This window comes from Symphalangus syndactylus, chromosome 11, assembly GCF_028878055.3.
Source record: "Symphalangus syndactylus isolate Jambi chromosome 11, NHGRI_mSymSyn1-v2.1_pri, whole genome shotgun sequence".
In the NCBI taxonomy this organism is placed as follows: Eukaryota; Metazoa; Chordata; class Mammalia; order Primates; family Hylobatidae; genus Symphalangus; species Symphalangus syndactylus.
Window position 1 is genome coordinate 131917132 of NC_072433.2, and position 27409 is coordinate 131944540.

The 27409-nt window shown below is 55.6% G+C and overlaps 1 protein-coding gene across 1 annotated transcript; it reads left to right on the plus strand.

The window, feature by feature from the left end:
- The first annotated feature begins 21360 nt into the window (after window positions 1–21360).
- FOXF1 (forkhead box F1) lies at window positions 21361–27014 on the plus strand. Its single transcript, XM_055298936.2, has 2 exons — window positions 21361–23151; window positions 24531–27014. The coding sequence occupies exons 1-2, from the start codon at window positions 22011–22013 to the stop codon at window positions 24689–24691; spliced, it is 1302 nt and encodes a 433-aa protein (XP_055154911.2). The 5' UTR covers window positions 21361–22010; the 3' UTR covers window positions 24692–27014.
- The last annotated feature ends 395 nt before the right edge of the window (window positions 27015–27409 follow it).

Below are 27409 nucleotides of genomic sequence, written 5' to 3' on the forward strand. Positions count from 1 at the left end.
CCCCCTTTCCTGACTACGTAACGGTGAGGATGTAAACACAGAGGTCAGGTGGCTTGGGGGAGTCATGGTCAGTTGACGAGGGGGCTTGGATTTGAACCTGGGCATTTACCTTCAGAATCTGAGTTTCTATCTATGGTGCTCTAGTGCCTCTACCCTAGTTCTAAATGCCCTGTGTTTAGAACGTGTTCAGGTTGCTCTGATCAGATTAAGAGCACTGCTGAACACACTTTTCCTTCAATGCTTTTCACTGCTGTAGTGCTCTTACCTACTCCCCTGGAGAGGACCACCTAGGTTGCCTCCAGTCCTAGGCTTCCCAAACCCCATGCTGATGAGTATCCTCAGACACAGGACCTCCGGAGAAACACCCCAGCTGCACAGGCTCAGAGCAGCAGGTTGCAGGATATTCCTATAATTAACTTCCCCAAGCACAAAGTGTATTCCTTCTGTGAATTCCTAAAGCCGTGCACGCTCCTACTTCTAAGCTACACAACTGCAAACCAAAAGGTGCTTCGAGGAGCTGTCATTGTGATGTGACTGGCTGATGGGACTGTGTACTGGAAAGGAATCTGCAAACGGTTTCATGCTGGACAAATGTGGGGGCCACTCACATTGTTGCTGAACAGCAGGATCTGTCTTTAGGGTGAAGTGTGGGCAATTTTCATTGAGGGGCTGTACCTGCCACTGTCTGGTTTGTGGAGGAGGGAGTGCCCCTGGAATCCAACCCACAGGCAGGAGCCTAGGACCAAAATCAAGCAAGCTCCTCTGGCCTGTCAGTATGCAGGTCGAGGGAGGGGCCTTGATTCACAATGGCTCGGTGCTCTCACCACGGGGCCCTGATGCACAGGCTGAAGTAAGGGGAGCAGGGCTTGGATTCTTAAATCCTGGTAGACTCTGGGCACACAATCCACTCTCCACAAGCAAGCACAGTGGACTTCCTCAGGTAGAAAGCAGCCCAGCAATTTACTCCTTGGGACACAGATCCAAAGATGGTCCCCAACAATGCTATCCCTACCCCCAGCATATGCCACCCATTCCTGCCCAAGATGGAAAAATTACTGGGCTGGCCTGTAAATGCTCCAGTCACTACAGTGACAGTCTGGGACATCTGAATCCTGGTCTTAAGAAGGCTGAAAGTTTCTAATTCCCTCCTCTTGCAGTCCAGCCTCTGTATTGTTAGATGCCTGAGCCACAGGGCAAGGATACGGAGAGGTGAGCTGAGGAGCTCTGGTCAGAAGTCCAGCGGAGCTCCCAACAGCAGCCAGCACCACTGATGGCCACATGGGCAAGAAACCTTGCATGTTCAGCCCAGTTGGGCCTCTGAATGACTGCAGCCCCAGTACCATCACATGGAACAGAAGAACTGCCCAGCTGAGCCCATCCCATGCACCAAATCCTGAGAAAGAAGAAAATGGTAATTGTTTCAAGGACTCAATTTGAAGATGGTCTGTTATATGTTAAGAGATACCTGAAACAATCTCCAACAGAAATGCATGTGGAAGGTAGCCAAGAGACATATACCAGTCTCCAGCTGGAAACAACTATGTGTCCCTCAACAGTAGAAGGAATAAATAGCCTGTGTCCCATCAACAGTAGAATACTCTATGGTGGTGAAAATGAACAAACGATGGCTTCCATGTAGCAATCTGGATGATTCTCATAAACACAGCCCAGAGTGAAAGAAGCCAAGCCCATTCTGTATGATTCCATTTGTACCATGTTCAGAATTAGGCAAGACTATCTCTGTGGCTGCAAGTCAGGAGACGGGTGACCTGTGAGTGGTGGTAACAGGAGGCGGCTTCTGGAGGATGGAGATGATGTGTCTGGATGTGCACACTGCTCAGAGAATGTGTTTCCTTTGAGAAAGCTCATCGAGCCAAGTTGTGGACATCTCTGTGTGTATGTGATGTTTCAATAAAAAGTTTACCTTAAAATGTAAATCCGATGTTTTCTGGTTATCTATGACTGCGTAACAAATCATGCCAAAATGCAGTGGCTTTAAACAGCAGTGTTTCAGTACTTCTTGTAGTTCCTGTAGGTCAGAAATTCAAGAGGAGCAGGGCTGGGTGGCTGTGGCTCAGGATCTCATGTGCTCAGTCCTCAAGGAGGGCTAGGTTGGGGTCATTTGTGCCAAACTGGGTAAGCCACTCACCCTCTCTGGTCTTTAGTTTCTCACTGTCAGTTGAGAGGAGAGAAGACCATATCAAGTTTCTTTGTGGCTTTAAATGCCCAGGATTCCCTTCTCTTCTTCTCGGTGTTTGTGGAGTTCTTTTGTAATTAATCCTTTTGACCAAGGAACTCTGCAGAGCTTCCTGCCTCATGCCACAACCCACATTGGCCCCTGTGAGATCAAGACAAGTGATTTTAATTTGTTTTATTACAGAAAAAATAAAATATATGAAAGTAAAGAAAATAGGATAACCAACCCCTATCTGCCCAGTACTCAGCAACAACCATTTATCAGCTCCTGTCCAGTCCTGTTCCACCTCCGTCCCTTCCCACCTCCGTCCCTTCCCATGGCCTGTTGCCTTGGTTTTTCAGATGTAAATCCCATCTATATGTATTTCACTTGGTATGTTCGGAAGACACGGGCAGAGCTGGTTTTGACAGTGATGCAATTGCTGGCAAATCCGTTTGCATCCAACATTGTCTTGAAATTTGGGTCACCCTTTCACAAATCCTGTTTGGAAAAGTGCTTTTATGAGGAACAGATGCTCCAGATGAGTCACAAGCCTTAAAACACACATACAAACAGACACGCCCGTCCTTTCTTTTGTTTGGAAAGCAATTGTTAGAACTTCAAGAGTGATTCTAGGGTGCTCTGCAGTCAACTGCTTACCATAAATGTGATGTGTATAAATTTAATGATTTCATTTAACAGTGTCCAGTCCAAGCCTCGATGCCCTGCACTATTGTCGATGCTCCTTCATCTTGCACACATGCCCTGCATCTCATGTTCAATGTCAGTGGTGGCAGTGAGCACACGCCAGGTGCCCTGCAAACGTGGGCTCTGGAACCGAATGCCTGGCTCCACCACTCACTAATGTGTGCCCTTGGGCGAGTCAGAACCTCTCCTTCCCTCCATGTCCTCATCTGAAGCATCCTTCGTTATACTGTTTCAGGGATTGAGTGAGGTCATAGACTCAGCACTCTGCCTGGTGCCTGGCATGCGGGGAGTGCCTCATAAACATTGGGCACTGCCTTGCAAACTGAGCAAGGGTTCCCTGTGGCCAGATGCTGGCTGGCTGTGCCCAGTGTCTGTGTCCCTATAGGTCAGCTGTAAGCGTCTGTGTTAAATCCAAAGAACAAGCCCAAGTATGATCCCCAAAGGGAAAAGATTGCCCGAGCGAGCCTAATCCTCCTGCATCTCCCGTTATTGCCTCCACTGCTTGATTAAGTCTGACACAAGGAAAGCATTCAATCTCACTTTTGGAGGCGAAGAAGCATAGAGAAAACCTTTCTCGCAGCAAGAACTGAGTTTGTGTAAGAACTGCAATTTTGAGGTCCTGAAGGACACAATCGGAGTATTGTACTTGTGGCTTCTCGTCGGAGCAGCCAGCTCACCGGACAGTAAACAAGCTTCCAATGAAATAAAGGCTTTGGATGGCAGATTCTCTTGCTGTGACTAATAGATCATGTACTTCCAAGAGTATATGTCACATTTGTCATCTCAGATGGGGGACCTTCCCAGCAACAAAACAACCTGAATGGTAGCAAGGAAGCCAGTTCCAGGCAGTGATGCCTGTTTCAGACATGGCCCCCTCTTGGTCTGAGCTGGAGCTTTTAGACGCACCTGAGGGTAAGGAAGATGAGTGGAATCACCCAGCAGTCTGTCCAACCCTTGGCTGCCTGCAGCCTATCTTCCCTCCTTGGAGTTCCCGGGGAATAAAGGATGCAACCCAATGGAACGTTACATCTTGCAGCATTGTTTAATAGAAACTCTAAGTTAAACGGTGGATCTACATAATTAAACTTGTTGCATTTCCCCTGAATCCCTGCCCTAGCCATGGGTGCCAGGGTCACTTTAGAACAAATCCCACACTCAGATCCCTAATCACCAATCAATGACCACAAATGATGCAGAAAGGTAACACGTGTGGCATCACTCACTAGCTGAGTGTGCCTGGGTAGTTATCAACCTCCCTGAACCTCAATTTCCTCACTTGGAGAATGGGGACAATACCACCTGCCTTGAAGAGGTGTGATGATTAAACGCTTGTGAAGCAACTGGTGTGTGCTTCATGAAGGTGACAGTAGTAGTGATGAAGGTGACACTGTAGAGACAAAATGATTAAACTAAAAAGGATGGCACCATCAAATGCTACAGGCAGAAGACCTGGTCTCTAGAGGGTTAACAAAGAATCCCCGTTTCCCAAAAGAAGAAACAGAGGGCCAGAGATGGAGCAGGACGTGGCCATGGGCACACAGCACTGCCACCCAGTGCTTCCCTCTCAGAGTGGCAGGAAACTCCAGGAAGGGCCATGGGCAACCCTCTCCTTGACAGGACTGAAATTCAGAAAGCTGCCCAGGACTCGCTGCTGACTCTGTATTCCGATGGATATGAGGAGGCTGCCCTAAGAAGATAGTGTCAGGGGACTTGTTGGGCGTGTGTGTGTGTGTGTGTGTCCACAGGATGTGTCTGCAGACTCTGTTCTTGTCCCAGCACAGCCTGCATCTATCTGGCAGGAGCTCCCAGAATCTCTAAGCAGGACATACATAGGGAAGGGATGGAAGGTCTGGTGTCTTGCTCAGCTTGGAAGCCAAGAAAGTTGGGCCTTGGCCAGTGGGGGTGGGGGACCTGGCTACTTTCCTCCAGGACACAACTGCCCTGCCTGGGGGGCCCATTAGCCTTATAATTAATCTGCCCCCTTGGAGGCCTTGGGCAAACATTTAGATTGGGGACTCCCTCATCTGGTTTGTCCAAATATTTGTAGCTTGTGGGTCACCCAGCCACTTCCCGAGAGGGTAAATCTGGGGATGTCACTGTCCACACAATTTCCATCTCCCCGTCACTGCCAGGATGAAGCTGAGCATTGCTGGTGTGTCTGGAGGCTTCTGGTTCCAACTGGGACCACCTGGACATCCAGGATGTTGGCGGGGATTGGTAGGACGGGCAGCAGGGACCAGGACCATGTGTGATTAACTCCTTTTATGGTGAGCACTGCTGATCACCAGAGAGCATGATCTCGGCAAATCGCGGCAACTCTGAGCAGGTTGCCAGGGCAGGTATTGCCCAGGGTGATGGTCTGCCCCCCCACCCCCCAAAGCTGCGACTGTCCAACCCTGCAGGCAGGTGGGGATCCTGCGCAAGGGAAAAAAGTTACCCTAGCTGGTGGGCATGGCTGGTGATGGTCCGGGCCCCACCCAAACCTAAGGCTGCCCAATCCTGGACTCCAAATCACTCACAGCCCCTCACATGAGTGGTTTCATTCATGCATTCATATCAGCAGGCCAAAGACTTATTTGCATCCGCTTCCTCGTGATTTGTCATTTGGTCGCCGTCAACTAAACTTCTCTGCACCAGGCACTGGGCTATACAGGCTTCACATTAACGTCGGATTAATTTCTTCTAAGCTTTCCTGGAGAAGGCATGGCCTTTCCCCCATTTTACAGATGAGGTCACTGAAGTCAAGAGAGGTTAACTAACCTACCTATGGCAGCCAGAAGGAGAGCCTTCCTAGAAGCCAGATATACTGACTCTACCAAGCTCCAGATAGTTCCACAGCAAGCCATGGCTAGCATGCCATCGTCTTACGATCCTGCCAAAGGCTTTCCCACTACAGACCAGGCGAGTGGGCTGCAGGGAGCTCCGAATTTGGGAACTGAGACAGAACACCATCCGTAAGCGCCCTAATCCACAAGGATGTTGTTCCCCCGCGACCAGAGCGGCTCTTTCTGGGATGCACCAAGTGGCGCGGAGGCAGCGCGCCGGTGCCAGGCCTGTGGCGGGGGCGCAGGCACAGCCGGAAAGGGCCTGGAAGGGCAGCTGATCCTGCTGGGGTCGCTTAGAAGACTGAGCCTGTACTTAGCTCTCCGTGGTAAATAACAGCTCTGGTTTCTGCTAAAAGGATTCATTCCCAGAACACAATAATTTTCATCTCCTCCTCACTACAACCCATATTTTATGGCTAAATATACGCCGTAATGAGCCACTGGCCTGATAGCGTCGTTAAGGAGATATTTGACCTCGGGTTTAATTGCAGGATGGAATAAATGGCTGGGACGCGCAGAAGGGGCCCTACCAGCTCGCAGGCGAGTTCAGGGCTCAGCATCTGGCATCTGCCAGCCCTAGAGAAAGTGGCGCGGGTGAAGAAAGCGGCTCCCGCAGCGTCCGGGGCGCTGAGACGCGCGAGGGCGCAGGCGCCCTAGAGCAGCCGGGTGTAGTCTTTGGCCAGGGCTGCCCCTGGAACACCCCGGTGTGGCCGGATTAGGGAGCCCCCTACCCCTGGGGAGCGGCCCTTTCTATCTCGCTCCCTCTTTAGCTTATCGCCCTTCCTTTCAAAGCACCGGGAGAAAAGGCCAACCCCACCCCCGTGAGCCAGCGCAAGGCCGGCTACCTGGGCGCATGCCTCGCCACCCATCACGACAGATTAAACACCCGTGTGAAGCGTTCCTGTGTCTATCCCTCCGGCGAGGGCGCGGAGGGAGCGGGGATGAGGACCAGCCCCGGCACCTGCTGAAGGTTATTCAGAGAATGGAACCCGCGCTGGCGGACAAATTGCGGCGCACAGCTGAGCAGGGCGGCTGGCCCAGCAGGAGGGGCTCCGCGGAGCAATTGCATCCGGCCTCCCACCCCTGGGTGTGCAACTCCAGCGCTTCTATAAGAAAAACACAGGCCAGCCGAAGCCTGTGACCTCCGCGGCCCGAAGGAGAGGGGTGGATTCAGGCCTGTGGCAGCGCGGGCGTTTCGCGCTCCCGTCCCTGTCTGTTCTCAGATTTTTCCCTCGGCTGCCCAACGTCAAGGCTACACAACCCGTCAAGGGAGTGTCAGCGGTGCGCGCGGGTTTGACAAATCACAGTTCGCTGAAAGAACGAGGTGCCCGATAACTGTGACTTAGGCGCACTTTATTCTGTCTTGGCCGTGTTCTTATTTGGGAGGGAGATGTGTTAGGGACTTGCTGTATCCGGTGGAAACTATGATGCTGCTATTCTCAAAAATGCACCTACACACCTAGTTTGCACCTTCCACTTCAATATCCTTTGATCTGGAGTTAAAAACACAGCTTTTCGCCTTCGCCATGCTTGACCCACTCTGTTACCCAAGGCCCTGCAAGCAGCCCCCAGGCTGACCCTTGATTGGGGACAGCAACCTCCCAGCCCCCAATCAAGGGGTCTGCTGCTCCCCTCTGAGGTGGCAGAGGAGAGAAAGTGGGACAAAGTCCTCAAAGAAATGCCTCATCCTCGTGTAACTCACTCCCTGTGCTGTGAGCATTGTCGCTACGTCAGCTTTGGAGGAGTTGGAAGGAACCACCCTCAGAACAACACCCCTTCCATGGGGGAGAAAGTTTACAAGCAAAACTTTAATTTGGTCCAGTAATTATCTCTCGATGTCTCCTCTTCCTTGTGAAATGTTGTTTCCTGGGATCCACTGACCTCTTTACCGCCGGGGTGCTAATCTGATTACCAGGCTGGTGAGCACGGCCTTCAAAGCGTGTTTGAAGCAGTGTCGGTCTTCTTTGTAGTAACGGGGAAAGCAGAGATTCAGAACAGGGCGTGGGGGATGGCGCCCCAGCGGTGCCAGGAGGTCCATCTCTCCAGGTGGAAAACCCAGGCCGGGTGTTCTCTGGGCCCTGCCTTCCACCTGCAGGCGGGCGGGGGTCCAATGAACCCACACCCGGGCTGAACTGACCAGAAAGGGAGGGAATAGCATCTACACAAGCAAACTATGGCGACCACCAGGGAAAATAGGGTGGACAACCCAAATCTCCCCAGTCAAACGTCCTCTAGGAAAAGATTAGACACGGCTCTGAAAGTTCCACTGGGCTAGACACCCGCCGAGTCTCCGTTTCACCTTGTCTGTGCAGACGCAGCTATGCGGTGTCTGATAAGTGGACCGGACCTGGAAGCGCCGGGCTGTGGTCACCCAAAGGCGTGGTGCCCGCATCAGCCTGGCTGCCCTGAGCCAGGAAACACTGACCCTGTCCCAGAGCCACAGCCACGGCCCAGGTCACCCAACCGCGTGGGTCAGTCTATTTCCCGCTGCTGCAAGTCGGGCTGCCTCTCCTGCTGGCGGATCTCCTCTAACCAAAGCAAAGAAGGGCAGCACTGCCAGGGTCCTTGCCTGTCCACGGAGGAAAAGACGGCAGTGGGTTCTGGAAAAGGGGGCGAGGAAAAAATGTTCTCTCTGGATGGAAGGACTTGATGGGGCCTTTAGGAAATCTAATTGCTTACCCCCAGAAAAAAAAAAAAAAAGGCAGCTGGCCAGGAAATAATGTCAAAATCCGAGCTAATTATATTATTAAAAAGAAAGAAAAAAATGAAAATGAAAAGGAGCAGAGTGGTGAAGGGGATAAGGGAGACTGAGTTCTAGCCGCATCCAAGTGTCCCGGAAGCGTTATCTGAGTGCTCCTTAAAAAAAAAAGGAGCGGCGGGACTTAAAGTAGGGTTTTTCTTATCCACAAACCTGATTGCGCTACTGAGGGTTGGTGGGGGGAACGAGGTGAGGGGGCTGATTGCAAACAGAAGGTTCTCGATTTGGAGAAAGTTAGAGAGGCGGGCAGGACAATTTCACCCAGTTAGAGGAGGCGGGGGAGAAGGTTTCTGCTGGAGGTCCCAGAGCGGCCGAGAGCGCGCTCCCTTTGATTGGGCCTGGGACGAGAGCGCGGCGAGTCTCCAGCGGCCGCGGCGCGATCGGCTGGCTGTTTGTAATTCCATCCTTTTTTCATTAACATAAACACCACTTGAACAAAAATATACACGGCCACCTACTTCGTCGGGAAAGACAGTCCAGCGCCCACCGGCCCGTGCTCGCCCGCCTGCCGAGCCCCGAGTCCCCGGCAACGCGCCCCGGGTGCTCCGGTCCACTCGGCACACGCCGCGCGCGGGTTTCGGACGAGGTGGCTTCGGGTGGCTTTGAAGCCTCGGTCTTCCCGGCTCCCAGGACGCCCACCCCCCCGCCCCCGCCCCTCCATTCAGCCTGTCATCTCGGCCCTCCGCCGCCGCCGGAGCCCCGACGGAGGTGCTGAGTTGTCAACGCAAATTCCTAGTTAAGCCACTTGTTGATAAATCCTCTAGGCAAATTGGTTCCGTCTTTACCTGCCCGCCCCGCCCCCGCACCCGGCCCCAGCCGGCGCGGCCCTAATTGCTGGAGGAGCTGGACGCCGGCAGCGGCCTCTGCAGTGAGCTAATCGAGTTGGAACCGGAGCGGTCTTCGTTAAGCCGGACGCAAGGCGGCGACGGGGGAAGGGGGCGGGAGGTGAGATGCCACCTGGGACCTCCGGCCTGGGGTTGGAGGCCCACGCTTGCTGGGGTTGGCTTTTGGTGGAGGAAGAGCAATCACGGGGAGGGCTCTGCCGCCGGGTTAAGTGGACGCAGCGACTATCTGCCTGTTCTCGGGGGTCTGCGTTCCCCATTTCAGAGCCACCCCACCCCCACGCGCCTGTGCACGTGTCCCTCCCGCCGCGCAGGGTCTCCGCGGGCGCGCCGCGCCCCAGATAGAGCTTACTACAGTAACCCGGGAGTCTCACATCTGCGCGTCCCCCACCCGCCCACCCCCGCACCGCCTGTACCCCAATTTCGGCCCACACCAGCCCAAATTTTAAAAATTGGGAGGGTTTTCGGGACTGCAGTGGAAAATCAGCTGGCCCCGGCCCCAGACTCCGTCTACACTGGCACAGTCAGGTGGAGTACAAAGCCAGTTTCCTGGATGATTCAGGCCCCAAATCGTAGGTAGAAATGTGCAAGTAATGGACCTTCGATCTGCTTTCCCTCCCTTAGCACATAATCCGTAGTATTCACTATTTCCCGTTGCCCCTATAGACACGCCCCAACCAATCTCGCACTGTAAGTGCATTTCTTGGGTTTTCCGGGGAAAAGCACGGTTCCAGCACCCCAGATTCGTCTACCTCGGATTCCGACCCAGGCGTCACCCTCTAGCGGCAATGTCAGTTGCATCCAGAGAACAGCGCCGAGGCCTCCCACTCTCAACCCTCTCCCCCACTGGATGGGGCGGGCAGGGACTGGGGTTTGAGTATGATCATGATACCCGGGGCCTGGGCAGTTTTACCACCTCCCAAGGGGCAGTCCCGGCGGGAGACGCGCGGGGCCTGGGTTTCCAGAAGGTGCCTCCCCAAGGGGGCGGGCCCCAGGTGCACCCCGGTGCCCCGAGGCCCCCCAGCCTGAAAGCAGGCTGAATCCGCCCTTGACCAAGTCAAGGCCAAGAGAGTGCGAAAAATGCGTGGTATGAGAGGGCCCCAAGACCTCTTCCCAGCCTGAAAAGTTTTCGGCTTTGCAGCTCCGGCGTTGCTGGACCCCGGGCGTTCAGGCGCGCACCCCTCCCCTGGGCTGGTGAACGTATAATAAACACGGCGTTCCCGCCGGCAGGACTCGTCATTAGCCCAAACCGCGGTGGAAAGGAGCGCTCGGTTGCAGAGCTAGAACAGCAGTTACCAGCCGGGTCTGCCTGGCACCTTCCCGCCGCCGCCGCCGCCTTGATGGCCGCCGAGCGGCCTCGCAGCCAGGTCCCAATGCCGACCCCAAGGGGTGCCGCCCCTGGAACCCGCGGAGGTCCCTGGTCCACGCCGAAAGAAACACGCTCTGCTTCTCCCGGGCGTCAGATGCACCGCCTCGGCCGAACGCCAGCCTTGGACAAATTTTTCCGGGAAGGCGACGTAAAGAATGTCAGACTTGCAAAACCAGAGTGCGCCTCGGCTGCTTAAAAAGGAGAGAGAGAGAGAGAGGAGAGAGAGAGAGAGAAGTCAGGGGCAGGTGGGCAGCGGTGGAGGGGCGGCTGCCCGGGAGTCACGTACTTCAGCAGAGGCGGCTTAGCAAAAAACGCAGAGAAACGTGGGGGCGGCAGCGGAGGGAGTGTTGGACGCTTACCGCTGGTCTCACAAAAGACTGAATTTGATTCCTAATTAAGTTAGTTTTCATGGTGCATTAAATGGATCTCAGCTCAATTTTGGGGAAAAAAAAATGACCCCACGGAGAGAATGCTTTGCCTGCAGCTGACAGTGGGAACGAAGTGGTTTTCAAACCCTAAGGGAGGTGGGAGGAGAGGCCAGATAAAAGCATCAATGCTGACCTTGGGTATATAACAAAACATTTAAAATGTTTTGAGGTTTACGCTTTTTGAAATAGCGGGTCTTATACATCTACCCATGTCAGGGATAGAATTTTTGCAGGTAATTAATTGCTAACTATTAAGAAAAAATCTCCAGGATGAGAATTAATTGGCACTGGGGTAGAGAAATGCCGTGCACATATGAAAAGCAAGTGAACCACAGAAATTACTTTTAAAAACGAATAGGCGCTAGGATCTCTGTGTGATCAAATTGTTTAAAGATTTGGTGTATTTCAAACATTGAGAAAATACGTTTCAAAATAGAAGGACTAGAAAGTTTGAGTGGTTACTTTCTGTTTTCGCCTCTATTTGATTTTTAAATTCTAGAGGGTACAAAGCTTGCTGGCAGGTAACAAGGCGAGCCCTGAGTGAGAGGCAAAAATAATCATCTTTAAGACGGGGATAACGCGCTTGTTATTTACGTTGTTGGAGCGCTCCAACCCTTAGGCTGAGGAGCAGAAGAGTGGTCTCTATGACACCCCAGGTGGAGACAGTGCCTGGGCCAGTCAGGGGCCCCTACTCCAAGGAATTCTCCTGGGAGGTCTGCTTTGCAGAGTGCGGGACAGGGGCCCCTCTGACCTCCAAGGAGCTAGGTCCAAGCGGCTCCAAGGGCCCCACTTTGCTCTAAGTCCTCCTGCTCCAATTCTTTGACTTGAAAAGAGCCTTCAGTGAAGATTCTCCCTGAACACCCAGGGAGGGGCAAAGGGCAAATGAGCGCCTCCCCCAACCCGGCAGCAAAACAGCAACAGACAGTGTTGACGTTGAGGGGATGTTCAGGACAAAACCCCTACTCCTCACCCTCCCTGTCATTTCTCAGAAACTGGACTGTAGAGGGGTGAAGGCTGGGAAGTGGGGGTGGGAGCTGGTGGGGCCTCCCCAGGAGGCCTCAGATCTCCCCTGCTTTCCCCGGGGAGGTGGTCCCAGGCAGGACCCCAGGCTAGAAGCGGTTATTTTGTTATTAGGTGTTGTGGGAAGCTGGGGAAGGGGGATGCGAGGGCTTGCAAACCTGCCTTAACTTTGCCAGAGCCTCCCAGTGGATGAGGACATTTCCCCTCCCCGCTTCCAGCCTCCCCTCCAACCCCGTGCTTTTCCTGGGCTTGCCAATGGCAGCCCAGAGTCCAGATGCCACAGGGGTCTACACTGTCGACTTTGGGAGAAGGGAGGGAAGTGCCTTAAAATCGATCCAGCGTTTATTGGGCCCTTACTGTTTGCCTCTGTGCTGCACCTTGCTTTCCTGTCTGTGAAATGGGCTTCAGGACAGCAACTGCCCGAGTAACAGCAATGCCTCAGCACAGTGCTTGCACACTGCGGGCGCCCAGTGGTTCTCTAAGGACAGCGGTTCTCTAATTATAACGGCATTCTTTCCGTTTAGTCTTCATGGCTGCCCTAGGGCACAGGGACTGTTATTCTTGCCATCTTGCAAAAGAGAAAGGGGGCTCAGAGAGGTCAAGAAGCTGCCCAGGGGCCACACAGCAGATGGGGCAGTGAGGTGGGATTCTGACCCAGTTGTGGGGCAGCCACTGCAATGCGGTGGGGGCCCCTTAATGAGGGGCTCTGTTGACTGCAGAGGGTGACTGGGGACCAAGCCCAGCCATGAGAGGATGGGGGCTACATCTGAGACTGTGTCACCGTCTTGGTGTGGAGAAGTCATTCCGAGTTCTCCAAGGGCTCAAGGAGGCCACTGGCTAACCCCCAGGTTCCTCCTCGCAGAGCCCAGCGGGGAAGGTGCCCACTCACCAGCACGCAAGAGGTTAGACGCCCCAGTTACGCTCGTGCCTGGCCCCGACCCTAAACTGCCAGGCTTGAAGGGGCTCTGCACCCCCAACAACAACAACCACAGCTAACAATTGCTAACGAATTTAATCAGCTCAACCACCCAGAAAGGTGCTGTCATTGTTCTTGTTTTGCAGATGAGGAAAACCAAGCACAGAGAGATAAAGCCACCGACCCATGTCACACAGCAGTGGAGCGGAGTCTTAACCAGGTGGGACCCACACTCCCAATCAGTAATGGCTATATTTGTTTGTTTAACAATTCGGCCATGGTTTGAGTTTACAGTGCCCATCCCCCTACCCCCACCCCGCCAGACCCTGCAGGACGCACTTCAGGTATTCCTTCCCTGGTCCTCATGTCAGCTCTGTGGTTGGGGACTGAGGCACCGAGAGATTAAATCATTTGCTCAAGGCCAGAGCTAGTGCCAGGGGCAGGACGGAACCCTTCTCCACCTCTGGGGACCCTTCCTGCATTAGCAGGGTTTTAAACTCAGAGCCGAGAATGGGGGCCTCTGGAGTGGGGCTCTGGCCACCCCAAACTCCCCTTCTTCCTCGGGGTACTTCCCTGCAGCCAACCAAGGAACTCCATCCATGCGAATGGGATCTGTGTATGCGTGTGCTTCTATTGTGTGTTCTCTGTGTGTGCATTTGTGTGTTCTCCGTGTGTGCATGTGTGTTCTGTGTTCTGTGTGTGCCTGTGTATCTGTGTTTTCTGTGTGTATCTGTGTGCTCTCTCTCTGTGTGAGGTGTGTGTGTGTGTGCGTGTGTGTTGCTGTCTCCCTGCACGTCTTTGCCTTCCATCCACGCCTCCCTCACTGTGCCGAGTCCCCGATTCTCCCACAATCTCTGTATATGTCTCTTGAGGCCTCGCCCCTGTCCCTGAGCCTCTAGATGTCTCCGAATTCTGATGAGGGAATATCCTCGGTCTCTCTCTGGGGTGGGCAGGGGTTCCTCTGCATCCCGGTGCCTCTGTTCTGCGTGCACCCCACCTGGCTCCCACCCTGAACTTTTCTTCTTTACTGACTTGCCAGGGGCTGTGTTACCTTTGCCCACGCCAGGCACACAGGATCTGGCTCTCCAATCGATTTTGCAAAACAAACAAACAAAACCGGCCAGTGGGTCTGTGCATGTCTGCACACGTCCAAGTGTAAATCCTTCAAGGGGTGGAGTGGCTGAACTACAACCCGGCTGGGACAAAAAGGACCCAAACTAGCCTTGGAGGAGGGTGTGAGAAGTGGGAGGCGCCTTCATTTTCTCAGGGAACCCTGGACTGTGGGCAACATCTTTGAGCCAGTAAAGCCCCTTCTTCCCTTCCCAAGCCTGGCATCACTTGGCTGAGTGGATTTTGTTTTCTCCCTTAAAACAAAATAAAACAAAACAAAAACTTGTTTGCATCATTTTCAACATCCTCTAAGTGGGAATAGACAGGGCATTACAAGTTGTAAATGGAGACCAGTGGGCACATGTTGAGTGTCCATATGAGCAGGTTTCTGGGAGCAAATTGCTACCTTTGATTAAGAAACAAACCTGAAAGCATTCCCCTTTCACCTCTCTTTCCATGGTCCCCATTTCCAGGGGTCTCCCTGGCTTCTGATTCCCTCTTCCCTGTGGGGTGAGCATGCACGTCTATCGCACCTCTCTCTTTCAAATCTGAAACTACACAACACCTGCCCACTGAAATTTAATTTGTTTTCCTTTTGGTTTGTCTTTCAGAAACCCATTCACGTTCCCTTCTCTTTTCTCTTTGTTGCCTTGCTCCCTCCGGGTCTCAGGAGGACTTATAATTCCACATAGAGCAACTGAGTCACAGGCCCGCTCCCTGTCTTTCTCTGCTGCCCCTTTTTGTCATCAGTTTCCTTTAATGTGGACACTTTGCTCAGAAACAAATTCTAGGAGCCCCTTCAACACCACCCCCCCAACTTACATGCCCCATACACAGACACTCATGCTGTAAGGAAAATAGTATCACCATCCTTCCAAGCAGAACTGTCCAGGCAGCAGAGATTAAAAGTCTATTGGGATGCTTCAGGCACTGCCCCTGTGGGAAGACAGAGCTGCACATGGGCCAGGCGTCCAGCAAGGCAGCGCCGGGAAGCTCACTGTCTCAGGCGCTTTCTGCTTCTGAGAGCCACGTGTACTGCAGATGCAAGAAATCTTCTGAAAATCTCACCGGGAAGAGGGCTGGAGATTCCTGGGCTGCAATGTTGTCAAATATTTCCTTGAAGAACGTCATGGAAAATGCGTGCATTTGGGTAAAAGGGCCGGTGGAAGGGGTGAGCTTGGGCCGCAGCAGCACAAGCACCAGACTTTTTTCTTTCTTTTTTTTTCTTTTGTTTTTTCCTTTTATTTTCTTTTTTCCTTTCTTTTTCTCCTTTTTCTTTTTTTTCTTTTATTTTTTCCTTTTTTTTTTTTTTCATGACCAAACTATGAACCTCTCCATATTGTTCAGCTAAGAGGAGATTCACTGCCAGGGCCTGGGGCCAGGGGTCACTCTTGTCACAGCTGCTCCCCAAACTTGGCCTTGATGGTCCCCACAGGTGGGTTCCCAGTCCCATCTGTGCTAAGTGGGTGTGGCAGGGCTGGGTAGACCAGCGCGTGCCACCTTTCTCTCCTCCTCACCTTGGGGTACCCCCATGAAGAGTCTGGGGAGGAGCCCAGAGCCTGGCTTGCTACTTGCTCCTGACTGAGTACCTTGGTTTGAGATTGATCAGGCAGCCGCAGGCACAAGTGAAGACAGCACCCTTAATACGTGTGGCTTGCGCCAGGAGCTCTCCTGATAGTGCCATCGCCCCCAGACACTGGGGGACTCCAGGATTTGGGGCCTTTTCTGCTGCAGGTTCTGCAGGTCTCACCCGTACCTGCGTCTTCCCTCTGCCCACTGCAGATGGGTGGCTCCGTGCCCTGAGCACACAGCCTCTCACAGGCCCACTGGGAACCCAACACACCTGTCCCCACATCTCCACACCCCACCAAGAGCTGCCACCAGTCCCCTCCCAGAGCCACAAAGCCGGTAAATGTCACTCGATGGGTACAAAAATTAAGTCGGAGTGTCATTTCGCTTCCCTGGAACCTGAGATCAAAAGAGAATCAGCATTACAGTGGGATTTTGTGAGTCGGTGATGACCTTGAGGCGCCAGCCAGGGCACGGGCAGGGTTCCAAAACCGATCGCTGTGTGGTCACTGCATTATTGCCTTCTTACTATGACTGCGTGTCAGGCGGCGTGGAAACCTTGGGACAGGGTTCCCTTCGCGTAGCCCTGCGCTACTGTACACATACGGCCTGACGCTTGGGCGGAGAGAGTACTGGTCACCACGTGGACCCTGTCCTTGCGACGTGCTGTAGCCAGAATTCGTTTTGCATCCAGGGGTCTCCCATGGGGTTCTGTTTCCTCAGGCACCACACCGCATACAACTTTAAGAGCACCACGTATGGAACCCATTGCAGGGCACACGCAGTCTACATGTCTCCTGGGTTTTATGCTCACAGAGCCTGCAACACTCTGTGTCTGGAATACGTTATTTGCTGCACACCTCCCAGAGTAATATGTAACATGTGTGTGTAACATGCTATCCTGCACACATCTGAAAGATTCTGTGTACGTAACACTGTTGTGCTGTGCACACATTTCCTCATATTCTGTGTAGAGAGCAGCTCATTTTGTACTCAGATATTCGGCTTCCATAACAAGTTGTATTGCTCACATCTTAAAATATTCATTACACGTGAAACTACCGCATGGTACCGACATCCTTCTGGAATGTCCCACACACAAGCTGATACATTTGCACGGTTCTCACTGTTCTGTGTGCCCAGCCCCTCACACTGCACGCCCACCTCACACTCTTCTGCCAAGGGAGAGTTTGGTTCTCCCGTTCCCTGTGCTGGCTGTGCGGGCCACAGTCCTCTGCAGGCCAGCAGCACGACGCGTGCACATCTAGAGTGTGCGAGAAGTTTCTCAGGTATCTGTACACAGATCATCTTATAATCCACCCGCTGGACCTGATATATCCCCACAGTCCCCTAGTCCCCAGGGCTGCACTTTCACCCACAAATATCCCTCCCGCGCTCCTCCGCCGGCCGTGAAGTTTCCCCCGGTCGGGTCTTCCTTCCCTCCCTTCCGAAGCCCCGAGGACAGGCCGCTTCCCTCCCGCCCAGCTCCCGCGTCAGGTCCTGGCAGGCCGCCCTACCTTGAGGCGTCGTTTGAACCTCGCCTCGCAGGGGGTTGGAGGGAGCGGGGGGCGAGGAGGGCGCGGGCCCGCCGTTAATGCCGAGCAGGGGCAGCGGTGGCCGGCGGGGCGGCTGCCCTCGCGGTGGGTGGTCGGCGGCCCCCTGCCCCGCCCGCGCGGCCGGCCTGGGCTCCCTCGGAGCGGGATCTGGTTCCCCGCTCGGGTTACGGCGCGCTCTCGGCCCGGGCGGCTTCACTTAAGCAATTAGCTAGTAAAAATACCTTGGGCCTGGGGAGTGGGAGACGTCGCAGGCGTGTCTGTTTTTACACACCCCCCCACCCTACTCGGCCAATTTCAGGATTCCTGGGGCCGGAGCTGGGGCGCAGATTTGTTTTGGGGTGGGAGGGGGCCGGTCTTCATGGATTTTAATCCAAGAGCAAAAGGCTGCCCGCGATCTCTGTCCCTGTCTGCATTTTCTCCTCCATCCCTGGAGCTGAGCCCCTGGGGTTTTTTTCTGTTTGTACAACCTAAGCCTTCCCTGCATGGTCTTGTCCAACCCTCCCTACGACCCTAAGAAATAGGAACCATGATGAGTTCCATTTTTCAGATAAAAAAACTAAGGGGCAAAGAGCTTATGTATCATCCTTACGTGGTGGGGCGAGTTCAAATTCCCCCGCCTTTGGGGTTCGCGGCAGCGGGGCCCCTCTGCCCTGAGCACCGCTGAGCCTTACCCCGTGGTCAGGACACTTAACGCCCTGGTTCTGCCATCAGGCCAGGTTTGGATACTGGCTCTGCAGGGTAACCTAGGACCCGGAGTGACCTCGCAGAGCTCCATGTGTGAATGAGGAGGGAAATTATGCCGACTTGGTAGGGGCATCGGTGAATATTAAACAAGTCTCTTAGGGACATTTAACCAGGGTCCTGTGTTCATGGCTGGTGCCTCACAGGTTCACAGATGGGCTACAGGCATTTGATGAAACCTTCAAAATCATTCTACGAATGTCACAAATATGCACCTTCTGGGGGTGGGGGCAGGTCGGACTAGTTTTCAAAAGATTGACAGCCAAGAGGAAGGTTCGGAGCAGACAAGGGCAGTTCATGGAGTGAGGAGCAGCGCCTGGTGCCTCGGCAGCAGTGGATGAGCCTGTCATTATCTAGTGTTTGTAGTTGTCATTGCTATTTTATCACCGTCAGTTCTCCAATGGGGTTCTGTGTCCCCTTGGCCCTGGGGAACCAGGGCTGTGTGGTGATGGCAGAGGCATTTCTGAGCCCCACTCTCTCCACTCCCCGCCTACACAGAGGCACCTGGGAGAGTGAAACGCCAGGAAATTTTGTCCTTGGACGTGGAGAGGGCAGACGGAGAGATGTTCACCTCTCAGCGCTGGCTGATGAGAGCCAAGTCCATGCTGGGCCTCAGTTTCTCCACCCTAAAAATGTAGGATCAAGGGAGACCTCTCAGGGACATCGTAAGAGCCGAGAATGCAGTCTCTGAGCACGAAGGAAAGCCCTTCCTGCTACGGCTGTAGTTTTCCCCAGAATTCAGGGGGTCCCCTCCAAATTACAGAGCTGGGAGCTCATTCTCCTCCTCTCTCACGCCCCCACTTCTACACACACCCAGCAGTAGAGATGGGCAGTTGCAGAGAGCCTCCATCTTTGGCCTTCCTGAGACTCCGAGGCCTACTGGGCCGGCTCTTGCCCTGGGCTCCATGACTGGCTGTTCCGTAAGGTCTGGTTTGCTGTCAGAGCCGGTGAAAGGGTAGAAAGAAGGGTGGAAAGGAGGGAAAAATGGATCTCTGGGTTAGCCAAAGATGGGACCTGCTGCTTCCCTTCCCCAACTGAAGAGGGCCCAAGAGTGAAGGAGTCTGCTGGGAAACGGCTCCCCAACTTCATGCTCTAGAGACCCCCTCACTTTGAAGGCGCCCCATGAGTGGGGGAGGGGCGAGGGGAAGGGAGATACTATTTCCACTTTCAGAGAGCCGCAGCGTGCGCCCTGCACCCCTAGCTGGCTTAAGAGCTGTGCAGCCTTCTCTGCTCACCTTTGCTAAAGGCCAGATGTGCTCTGGCAGTCGGCAGTAGCGACCCCTCCCTGGGAACAGAACTTTCCTCCGGAGGCCAGGCTCTCCTCATCTGCAACTGCCATTTGCCAAAAAAAAAAAAAAAAAAAAAGTTGGGAGAGAATGTGAGAATGCGTGTGTTCGTGGACGCGTGCGCACGTATGGAGCAGCGGTACCTATGATTATTTGCGCGTGGCGCCTGTCTATGCGTGGGCGAACGCGCAGTGCAGAACATGTGGGCGTGCATGAGGTGTGCACTTAAACCAAAGTGTGTCTCCCCGTTAGGCAGGCCTGTGTGTTGGTCCAAGGGTTGGGGGCGCCTGAGCTGTGTGAGGGTCGCTGCGAAGGGTGTTTGAGGCCGTGGGCGGTGCGGAGCGTGTCTGTATGCGCGGAGGCTGAGCTAGTTGTGTGAAGTGGAAGCGGGTCTGCCAGAGAGCGTTTACCTGCGTGAATGCACAACCACACACTACGGGTCACGTCCCACACTCACTTTCCCTAGGCGGGCCAGGCTGTCTGCGCGCAGAGACCCAGAGAGGCCAGCGGAAGGGCAGAGCGGGAAGGCGGCTCTCTTCTCCCGCGAGCGCGGATCTGGGGGAGGAGGCGGCGACTGCCGGGCAGGCTGCGCCGGCGAGCCCCTAGCTCCTCGCACCGACGTGCCAGGCGCCCCGAAGGCGACAAGGCGTCTCCCGCCGAAAATGAAGGCGTCCGAGCAAGGAAGGTGGGGGCGGGTAGTTAGCGGGAGACAAGGAGTCCGGAGAAAACCGAGAGGCGGTGGGCTTTGAACGCGCCGCGCCGCGCCGCGCCGCGGGCAGTGCTGCGAACCCGGCACACGCCTCTCGCCCCAGCTCGCGCCGGGGCTTGGCCTCTAGGCTCTTCGCGATGACCCGCGAAAACACCCCTCGCCCCCCTCTTCCCAACCCGGAACCCTGGAGGGAGAGGCCGGGCCCGGCCAGCTGTCGGTGCGACAGCAGCACTCACCTGGGTCTGTGCGCGCTGCGTGGCGCCGAGGCTCCTCCGCGATCCTGCGCTCGGCTCTCGGCACCACCTTTCCTGGCTCCACCGCCGCCAGCCTGCACCCGAGCGCTGAGGTGCAAAGGCAGGTCTGCGCGCGAGCCCCCTGCGGGCTGGCAGCCAGGCGCGCGAGGGCCGCCCTGGCCCGCGCTCCCCGCGCGCGCTGCCTGCTCTCAGGAACCTGGCCTGGCGCGCAGTGTCAGAGGCCCCAGCGGCGGCGGCAGGCCGAGCCCACAGGGGCATTAGGCCAACTCCCCCCCTCCCGCCTTGCGCACGCGGAATTCTCTATTATTATTATTAAAGAATCCCCCAGAACTTGTTTACGTTAAACCCTGTAAACTTCCTGCCAGGGCCTTTGGCATCTCTCGGGAAATCGGAACCTGCGCTTTGAAAATGGGGCCGCGGGGCCAAATAGGCGGGTTTTCAGTGTGTGTTGGGGGTGGGGAAGGCAACTGAACTACGTGTGAGTTCAGATCCGAGCGTGGCGTGTGTATGCGTGAGTGGGAGTGAGTGCGAACTTAAGCTCCTGTGGGCCTTAAGCTTATGTGTCAGCGAGCGCATTAGTGGGTGCGCACATGCCTGAGCGCCCTGTGCACATGAGTGTGCACACACGCATGAGTGTGTTTACACGTCTGTTTGCGTAATTTACCGGGTTTGCATGTGCATCAAGACATGTATGTGTGTGCTAATGTGTGCACAAGAGCGCGAGGGTGTGCGCGCACGGGTGAGTGACTGAGCACGCCGCTTGTTCCGGGGCCTGTGCAGTTTGGGTCGCCACTGGGCCAGCGGGTTCTCACTCGCTCCCGTCAGGCCCGCGGCGCCCGAGACAAAGCGGCCGCGACTCGTGCTGCGCTTTCGTTTTCCGCCTGCGCTCTGCCCCGGCGGCTGCCCGCCCGCTCGCAAGCTGCTGGGCGAGTCCGAAAAATCCCGGGCGCGGCGCAGTCCTTCCCGGGGCGGGGAGAGTGGGTAGGCGGTCCCTCGCGGGAACTTAACGCCTGCCAGCCGCGAGGACCGGAGTCGAGCCGGCTGTGCCTGCGATGGTCACGACCAGGAGGCCGCCGCACTTGCGATTTGCCGCAGGGCTGTGCGCGTCGGGGAAGGCCCCGACCCAGGGCGCGTTTCCCGCCGCGCCGCCCGGGCGGGGAAGGCGGGGTCCAGCGCGCATCGGGGCTGAACCGCGGGCGGAGGGCGCATTAACACTTGCTCGCCAGGTTGGTGGAGGCGGGGCGGATTCTGCTGGCGGCCGCGGGGCGGCGAGAGTGGGGGCTCTTTAAGCGCCCACCAACGCGGGGGCCCGAGGGGGGCAGGGACGGAGGGAGGGAACTCCGGGAGGGTCTTACGCCGACCCGCGAGACGCAGCCGAGCGGAGACGGAGTGAAGGCTGCCTCGCCCGGAATCTCGGAGCCGAGCGCCGCGGGCGGCGGGGACCCAGGGCTGCTCCCGGCTGGGGCGCACGGTCGTAAGCCCTGGAGGTGGTGCCTCCCCCCAAAAAATACCGGCGGGGGTAGCTTCCTCACGGCCTCCTCCCGGGCTGCCCTCGGCCTCAGCCCTGCTTCTTTCCTTGTGGGAGGGCGAGAGAGAAAGAGGGAGGAGAGAGTTGGGGGAGGCGGGAGTTGGAGGGAGAGGGGCTCTGAGCCAACCGCCGGCGGATCCAGCAGCTCCTCGGGGAGGGCGGGCGGGAGCGCGGGGGCGGGCGCGCCGCGACTCGCTCGGGAGAAGTGGCCGCCGATGACGGCAGAGGTGCAGCCAGCCCCGCGCGCGCAGCCCCCTCCCCCTCGCCCTCCTCCCCCCCCTCGTCCTCTTCCTCCTCCTCCTCCTCCTCCTCCCGGCCCGTCCGCGGCGCAGAGCAGCGGCGGCAGCGGCGGCGGCGGCAGCAGCCACCCGATGTCTTCGGCGCCCGAGAAGCAGCAGCCACCGCACGGCGGCGGCGGCGGCAGTGGCGGCGGCGGGGGAGGCGGCGCGGCCATGGACCCCGCGTCGTCCGGCCCGTCCAAGGCCAAGAAGACCAACGCCGGCATCCGGCGCCCGGAGAAGCCGCCCTACTCCTACATCGCGCTCATCGTCATGGCCATCCAGAGTTCACCCACCAAGCGCCTGACGCTGAGCGAGATCTACCAGTTCCTGCAGAGCCGCTTCCCCTTCTTCCGCGGCTCCTACCAGGGCTGGAAGAACTCCGTGCGCCACAACCTCTCGCTCAACGAGTGCTTCATCAAGCTACCCAAGGGCCTTGGGCGGCCCGGCAAGGGCCACTACTGGACCATCGACCCGGCCAGCGAGTTCATGTTCGAGGAGGGCTCCTTTCGGCGGCGGCCGCGCGGCTTCCGAAGGAAATGCCAGGCGCTCAAGCCCATGTACAGCATGATGAACGGGCTCGGCTTCAACCACCTCCCGGACACCTACGGCTTCCAGGGCTCGGCCGGCGGCCTCTCGTGCCCGCCCAACAGCCTGGCGCTGGAGGGCGGCCTGGGCATGATGAACGGCCACTTGCCGGGCAACGTGGACGGCATGGCCCTGCCCAGCCACTCGGTGCCCCACCTGCCCTCCAACGGCGGCCACTCGTACATGGGCAGCTGCGGCGGCGCGGCGGCCGGCGAGTACCCGCACCACGACAGCTCGGTGCCCGCCTCCCCGCTGCTGCCCACCGGCGCCGGCGGGGTCATGGAGCCGCACGCCGTCTACTCGGGCTCGGCGGCGGCCTGGCCGCCCTCAGCCTCCGCGGCGCTCAACAGCGGCGCCTCTTACATCAAGCAGCAGCCCCTGTCCCCCTGTAACCCCGCGGCCAACCCTCTGTCCGGCAGCCTCTCCACGCACTCCCTGGAGCAGCCGTATCTGCACCAGAACAGCCACAACGCCCCAGCCGAACTGCAAGGTGAGTGGGGAGACCGACCGAGGGTGCCCTGGTCCCCGGGAAGTCGAATCTGAGTGGCAGCGGGACCCAGCCAGGGGCGAGCCCCTCCATCTCTGTGGTCGGAACCCCAAGGCTGAGGGGAGGCACCAGCTCCCCAAGGTGTCTCTTGGCCCCACCTCTCCCCCTTTGAAGAGTGACTACCGCTCTTGACCCTAGTTTGGGCCAATCTGTTTCTCTTTCTGTTCCAACTCCAGCTGCGGGCTGCTCCAGGCCTGACCAGGTAGGCCGGTCATTAGCCAGATGTCCCAGACCCCAGTGCCCTAAGTCCTTTTGTGTCCCTTAAGTCCCCTCACACCTTGGAAAGATCCTGGGATGGACCCAAGGCTCCCAGCCCTGGCCAGATGGCCGTCCCTCCCTGGTGGGTGGCCCTCCGGCTGCCTGGAGAGCTGCCTCTGCTTGGGGCTGGGCGAAACGGAAGAGTTAGGCCCAAAGCCGCTGGGCCAGCGCTCGGAGGCTCAGCCCCGGCCTTTCAGGGGACCAGACCTGGCAGAGCCACAGCTGAGTCCAGGGGCATCTTGTGGTGACTGAGGCAGGGCGGTGCCGTGGCCAGGCCCCGGAGGGCCAGAGCTGCAGGCCGGGCCATGGGGGCTCCTTGTTTTTTAGGATCCAAGTTTTCAGGTCCCCACACCCCCAACAGCCCTGATACCCCAACACCCCGAACATGCAGACGCATCTGCCAAGGTAGATGTGGCAACCTCGCCTCCTGCTTCTGCCCCAGGCCCCCCGCAGCCTGCAGGCCCAGCCCTGGAAAAAGCTGGAGTGAGCTTGCCAGGGCCAGTGCAGGGTCAGCTGTCAGCAGCCCCAGGAGGCAGGAGCCAGGCCTGGAGGCCTTAGGCGGCCTCTCTGCGGGGGGACTCCCTCGCTCCGGGGCCTGTTCTCTGGAGAAGCTTCTTCTCACCCCTGCTGCTGGCCTGGCTCTGGCCCGGCACTGGCCTCTCTTTCGACCCGGCCAGCAGTCGGAGCCTCTGACGTTGGGGGTGGTGGTGGCTGCCCTGGCGGTGACGGCCATGGGAGTTAGGGGCCCTCCACTTAGCCTCCCTCACCACTTCCCCTATGGCTTCTGGAAGCCCTGGGCCCCTGCACGGTGTCCGAGGCTGGACAGGCACGCAGCAGGCAGGCACTGCGGGGAGCGAGGCCGTGGCAAGTGTTCTGGAGTCTTTTCCTCGGGTGCGCAGCCGGAAGGCCTGGACTCGGGGAGGAGGGCGGGGAGGCCGCTGTGCTCGGAGCCAGGCAGGCCGGCCCTGTGCGCCCCACGGGAATGCTGCTCCTCCGCCTGAACTCTGGGCCACCGTGGCTAACTCTTCTGCTCCCCCAACCCCTCCTGTCGCCTCGCCTTGCAGGCATCCCGCGCTATCACTCGCAGTCGCCCAGCATGTGTGACCGAAAGGAGTTTGTCTTCTCTTTCAACGCCATGGCATCCTCTTCCATGCACTCGGCCGGCGGGGGCTCCTACTACCACCAGCAGGTCACCTACCAAGACATCAAGCCTTGCGTGATGTGAGGCTGCCGCCGCAGGCCCTCCTGGTGCAGGCAGGCGGGTCACAGGGACCCTGGACCGGCACAAGAAACTGCTTTATTCTCGAGGTATAACCGTCGGCAGAAGAAAAGGGTTCCACCTCTCCCCACCCGGAGTTTTTGGCAAGGAATCCCCAACGCAAAGACACAGCGCTGCGGTTGGCACCTCCTTCCTCACTCCCTCAAAATTGTTAAGAAATGGTAGTGGTGGGTCTGATCCGACTGCAGCCATCGGCAAATAAAAGTTTTTGATCCTGTTGAACCCGCCTGAGACGGTGCTGTGCAGGGGAAAGCCTTCCGCATCCACACAGGAATTCTGCTGAGGTCCCCCCTCCTTCCGGCCAATGGCAGAAGTGGGGGAAGATTTTTAGAAGAAAAGCAAACATGTGAGACCAGTCATTATCAAATACTTCTATTTTTTGGTTGAGTATTTATCTTTTTATTTTTTATTTTTTGAAAGAATGTCTTGGAATGCGCAAGTCTCCCTTTAGAGCCGTCTTTTGCGGGGAGCGGGAGGTGACAAGAGCTCAGATCTCCCTCCCGATCTCCCTCCCCACCTCCGAAGTCTCCTCCGTGGACCACAGGTGGATCTTTGTGCGAGCAACTTGCATTTCGGAAGCCACTGTCCGTCTTTAAACAGAAAGTCGAAGGAGCCACGAAGCAAGCGGCCGTCCGGGCGTCCGCCTCCGACCCCTTCCATGTTCCTCTTCTTCCTTCGCTTCAGCCTCTTCTGTTATGTTTTGTCTTGAGTTTTATTTAGACTTTTTCAGTGGGTATTTTTCTGTCTCCCAACCTCTACTGTAAACTTTCTGGTCCGAGAACGAGCCGAACACAGCGCAACGCAGGGACTAGGACGGCCCGGTGACCGCGCGGATTCAGGATTGCGGGGACGCAGAAAGGTTAAGGCACTTTTAAAAACTATAGCAAGGCTCCTGTTTATTTATTCTACTTTCTTTCCCTAATAATCAAAACACCGCGTAGGCTCCTCCGTTTATCAGTATTAATGGTGTAACTTTGTTGGCAATATTTGCCGTGTAGAATTTTTTTTAGATATCCATTGTAAATTTGAAACAAAGACCGATCTGTGTAAAAACAAATTTCCATATGTTTTATATAAATATATATATAATATGAAGGACTACCCTCCTTTTTTTTTTTTTTTTTTAGTATTTTGGCTGCTAGAGTGCAGCATTTGTGACACGTATTTGAAATTTGAGATTTCCTTCTGCACTGTATAAAAGGACCATTTGAGGATGTTTTGCCTTTTGTGTATTTTTTCCTAAAAAAAGAACAAAAATAAAAATGTATAACATTTGTACATGGCCTTTAAAATTGTATCAACTAGAAATAAAATTGCATGAGTATTTTATTGGGACTGAGATTGCAGAATACCTTCCAGACTCCCAAAGACAGAGGGGGAAAAAAAACAGGCTTTGGATCTCTAGACTTTTAAAAATTTACAATCTGGGCGATTCTGAGTACTTTTTTCTTTTTTGGCAAATCCTCCTCTTTTCACTCTTCATTCCACTTTGAAGTAAACGCTGGACAAGAGGAACTATTTTTCTTGGCTTCTGTTTTTTAAGAAGAGCCCTTTGCCCCTCTAAATGTCATTGATCGTTTTAAAGAAATAATCAAACGTTTAAAGAACACTTTAGACCTCCTTCCCCTAGGGAACACTAATTAAACCATATATGTGCACATATACATGTATATACATATATGTACATATATGTATACGTGTCCATGTACATAATATATATTTTTTTGCCACTACAAGACCAGTGAGAGTTTTACTTTGGGTTTCCGACTTTCTTGTTCTCTTGCTGTAGCTGTTATAAATCGTGAATCAACTTTAAGGTTTTTTTGTAGTTGTTGGTTTTGTCTTGTTTTGTTTTGGCTTTTTGGTGCCTTGTTCTTGGTTTTCCCCGATAGAAAATCAAGTAAAATCTAAATGAGGCAAAAGGGCGCTTGGTGGGCCAGGTGACAGGCACCTTTCCAATCCTGTAACATTTATCTCCTAAGTCACAGTTAGTCCCCTCTGGGGAAAAAATATTTTTTAACACTTGTATCTTCCACTGACCACCCTCTTTCTATTCCAGTTCCCGGCTACCGAGGAAAACAAACACAGTAAGTCACATTGTTGGTGCGGCCCTTACAGACCCACCGCAGTGTCTTGCGTCGTGGGGTCGTGAGTCTCTGAACCTGGTTCTTCTCAGAGTTGACATTTTGGACGTGGGGTAATTTCTTCGGTGCTCTGTTACATCAAAATTATCAATAAACTCGTCTGGGCAATTAATGTCCCAAACTAACAGCTGTCTATAAACTCCAGATAAAGGGGACAGGACAAGACCGGCGACTCCATCCCTTGGGGTCTCCGGCGGGCCGAAGCGTCAGGCCAGGCTCTGCCGGGCGCACGCGCCTGGCCCTGCGCTCCGAGAGCAGGTTCGCAGCAGGCGGAGAAGGCGGTCCTCCTGGGGCGGAGGTCTTCTCTGCACCCTCCGCCTTCCACCAGAGCCCGGAAACCCAGTCCTGAGAGGAGCCCCCAGGCCTCCTAGCGCGGGAACGCTGCGCTCGCGTCAGGTCAGCCTCTGCAGGCTAGAGAAGCTGGGAGCCCGTCCTCTCTCCCGCCGAGGCTGCGGCCCAGTTAGGGCAGAGGCTCCGAGGAAGAGGGGCTGATTAGGAGAAACCCAACTGCGCGCTCCCA

Bases quoted from the DNA above. Each gene is read 5' to 3' on its own strand.
- FOXF1 (XM_055298936.2), top strand. From the start codon at position 22,011: ATGACGGCAGAGGTGCAGCCAGCCCCGCGCGCGCAGCCCCCTCCCCCT. The intron at 23,152-24,530 runs GTGAGTGGGGAG...CTCGCCTTGCAG, and splicing joins CGCCCCAGCCGAACTGCAAG to GCATCCCGCGCTATCACTCG.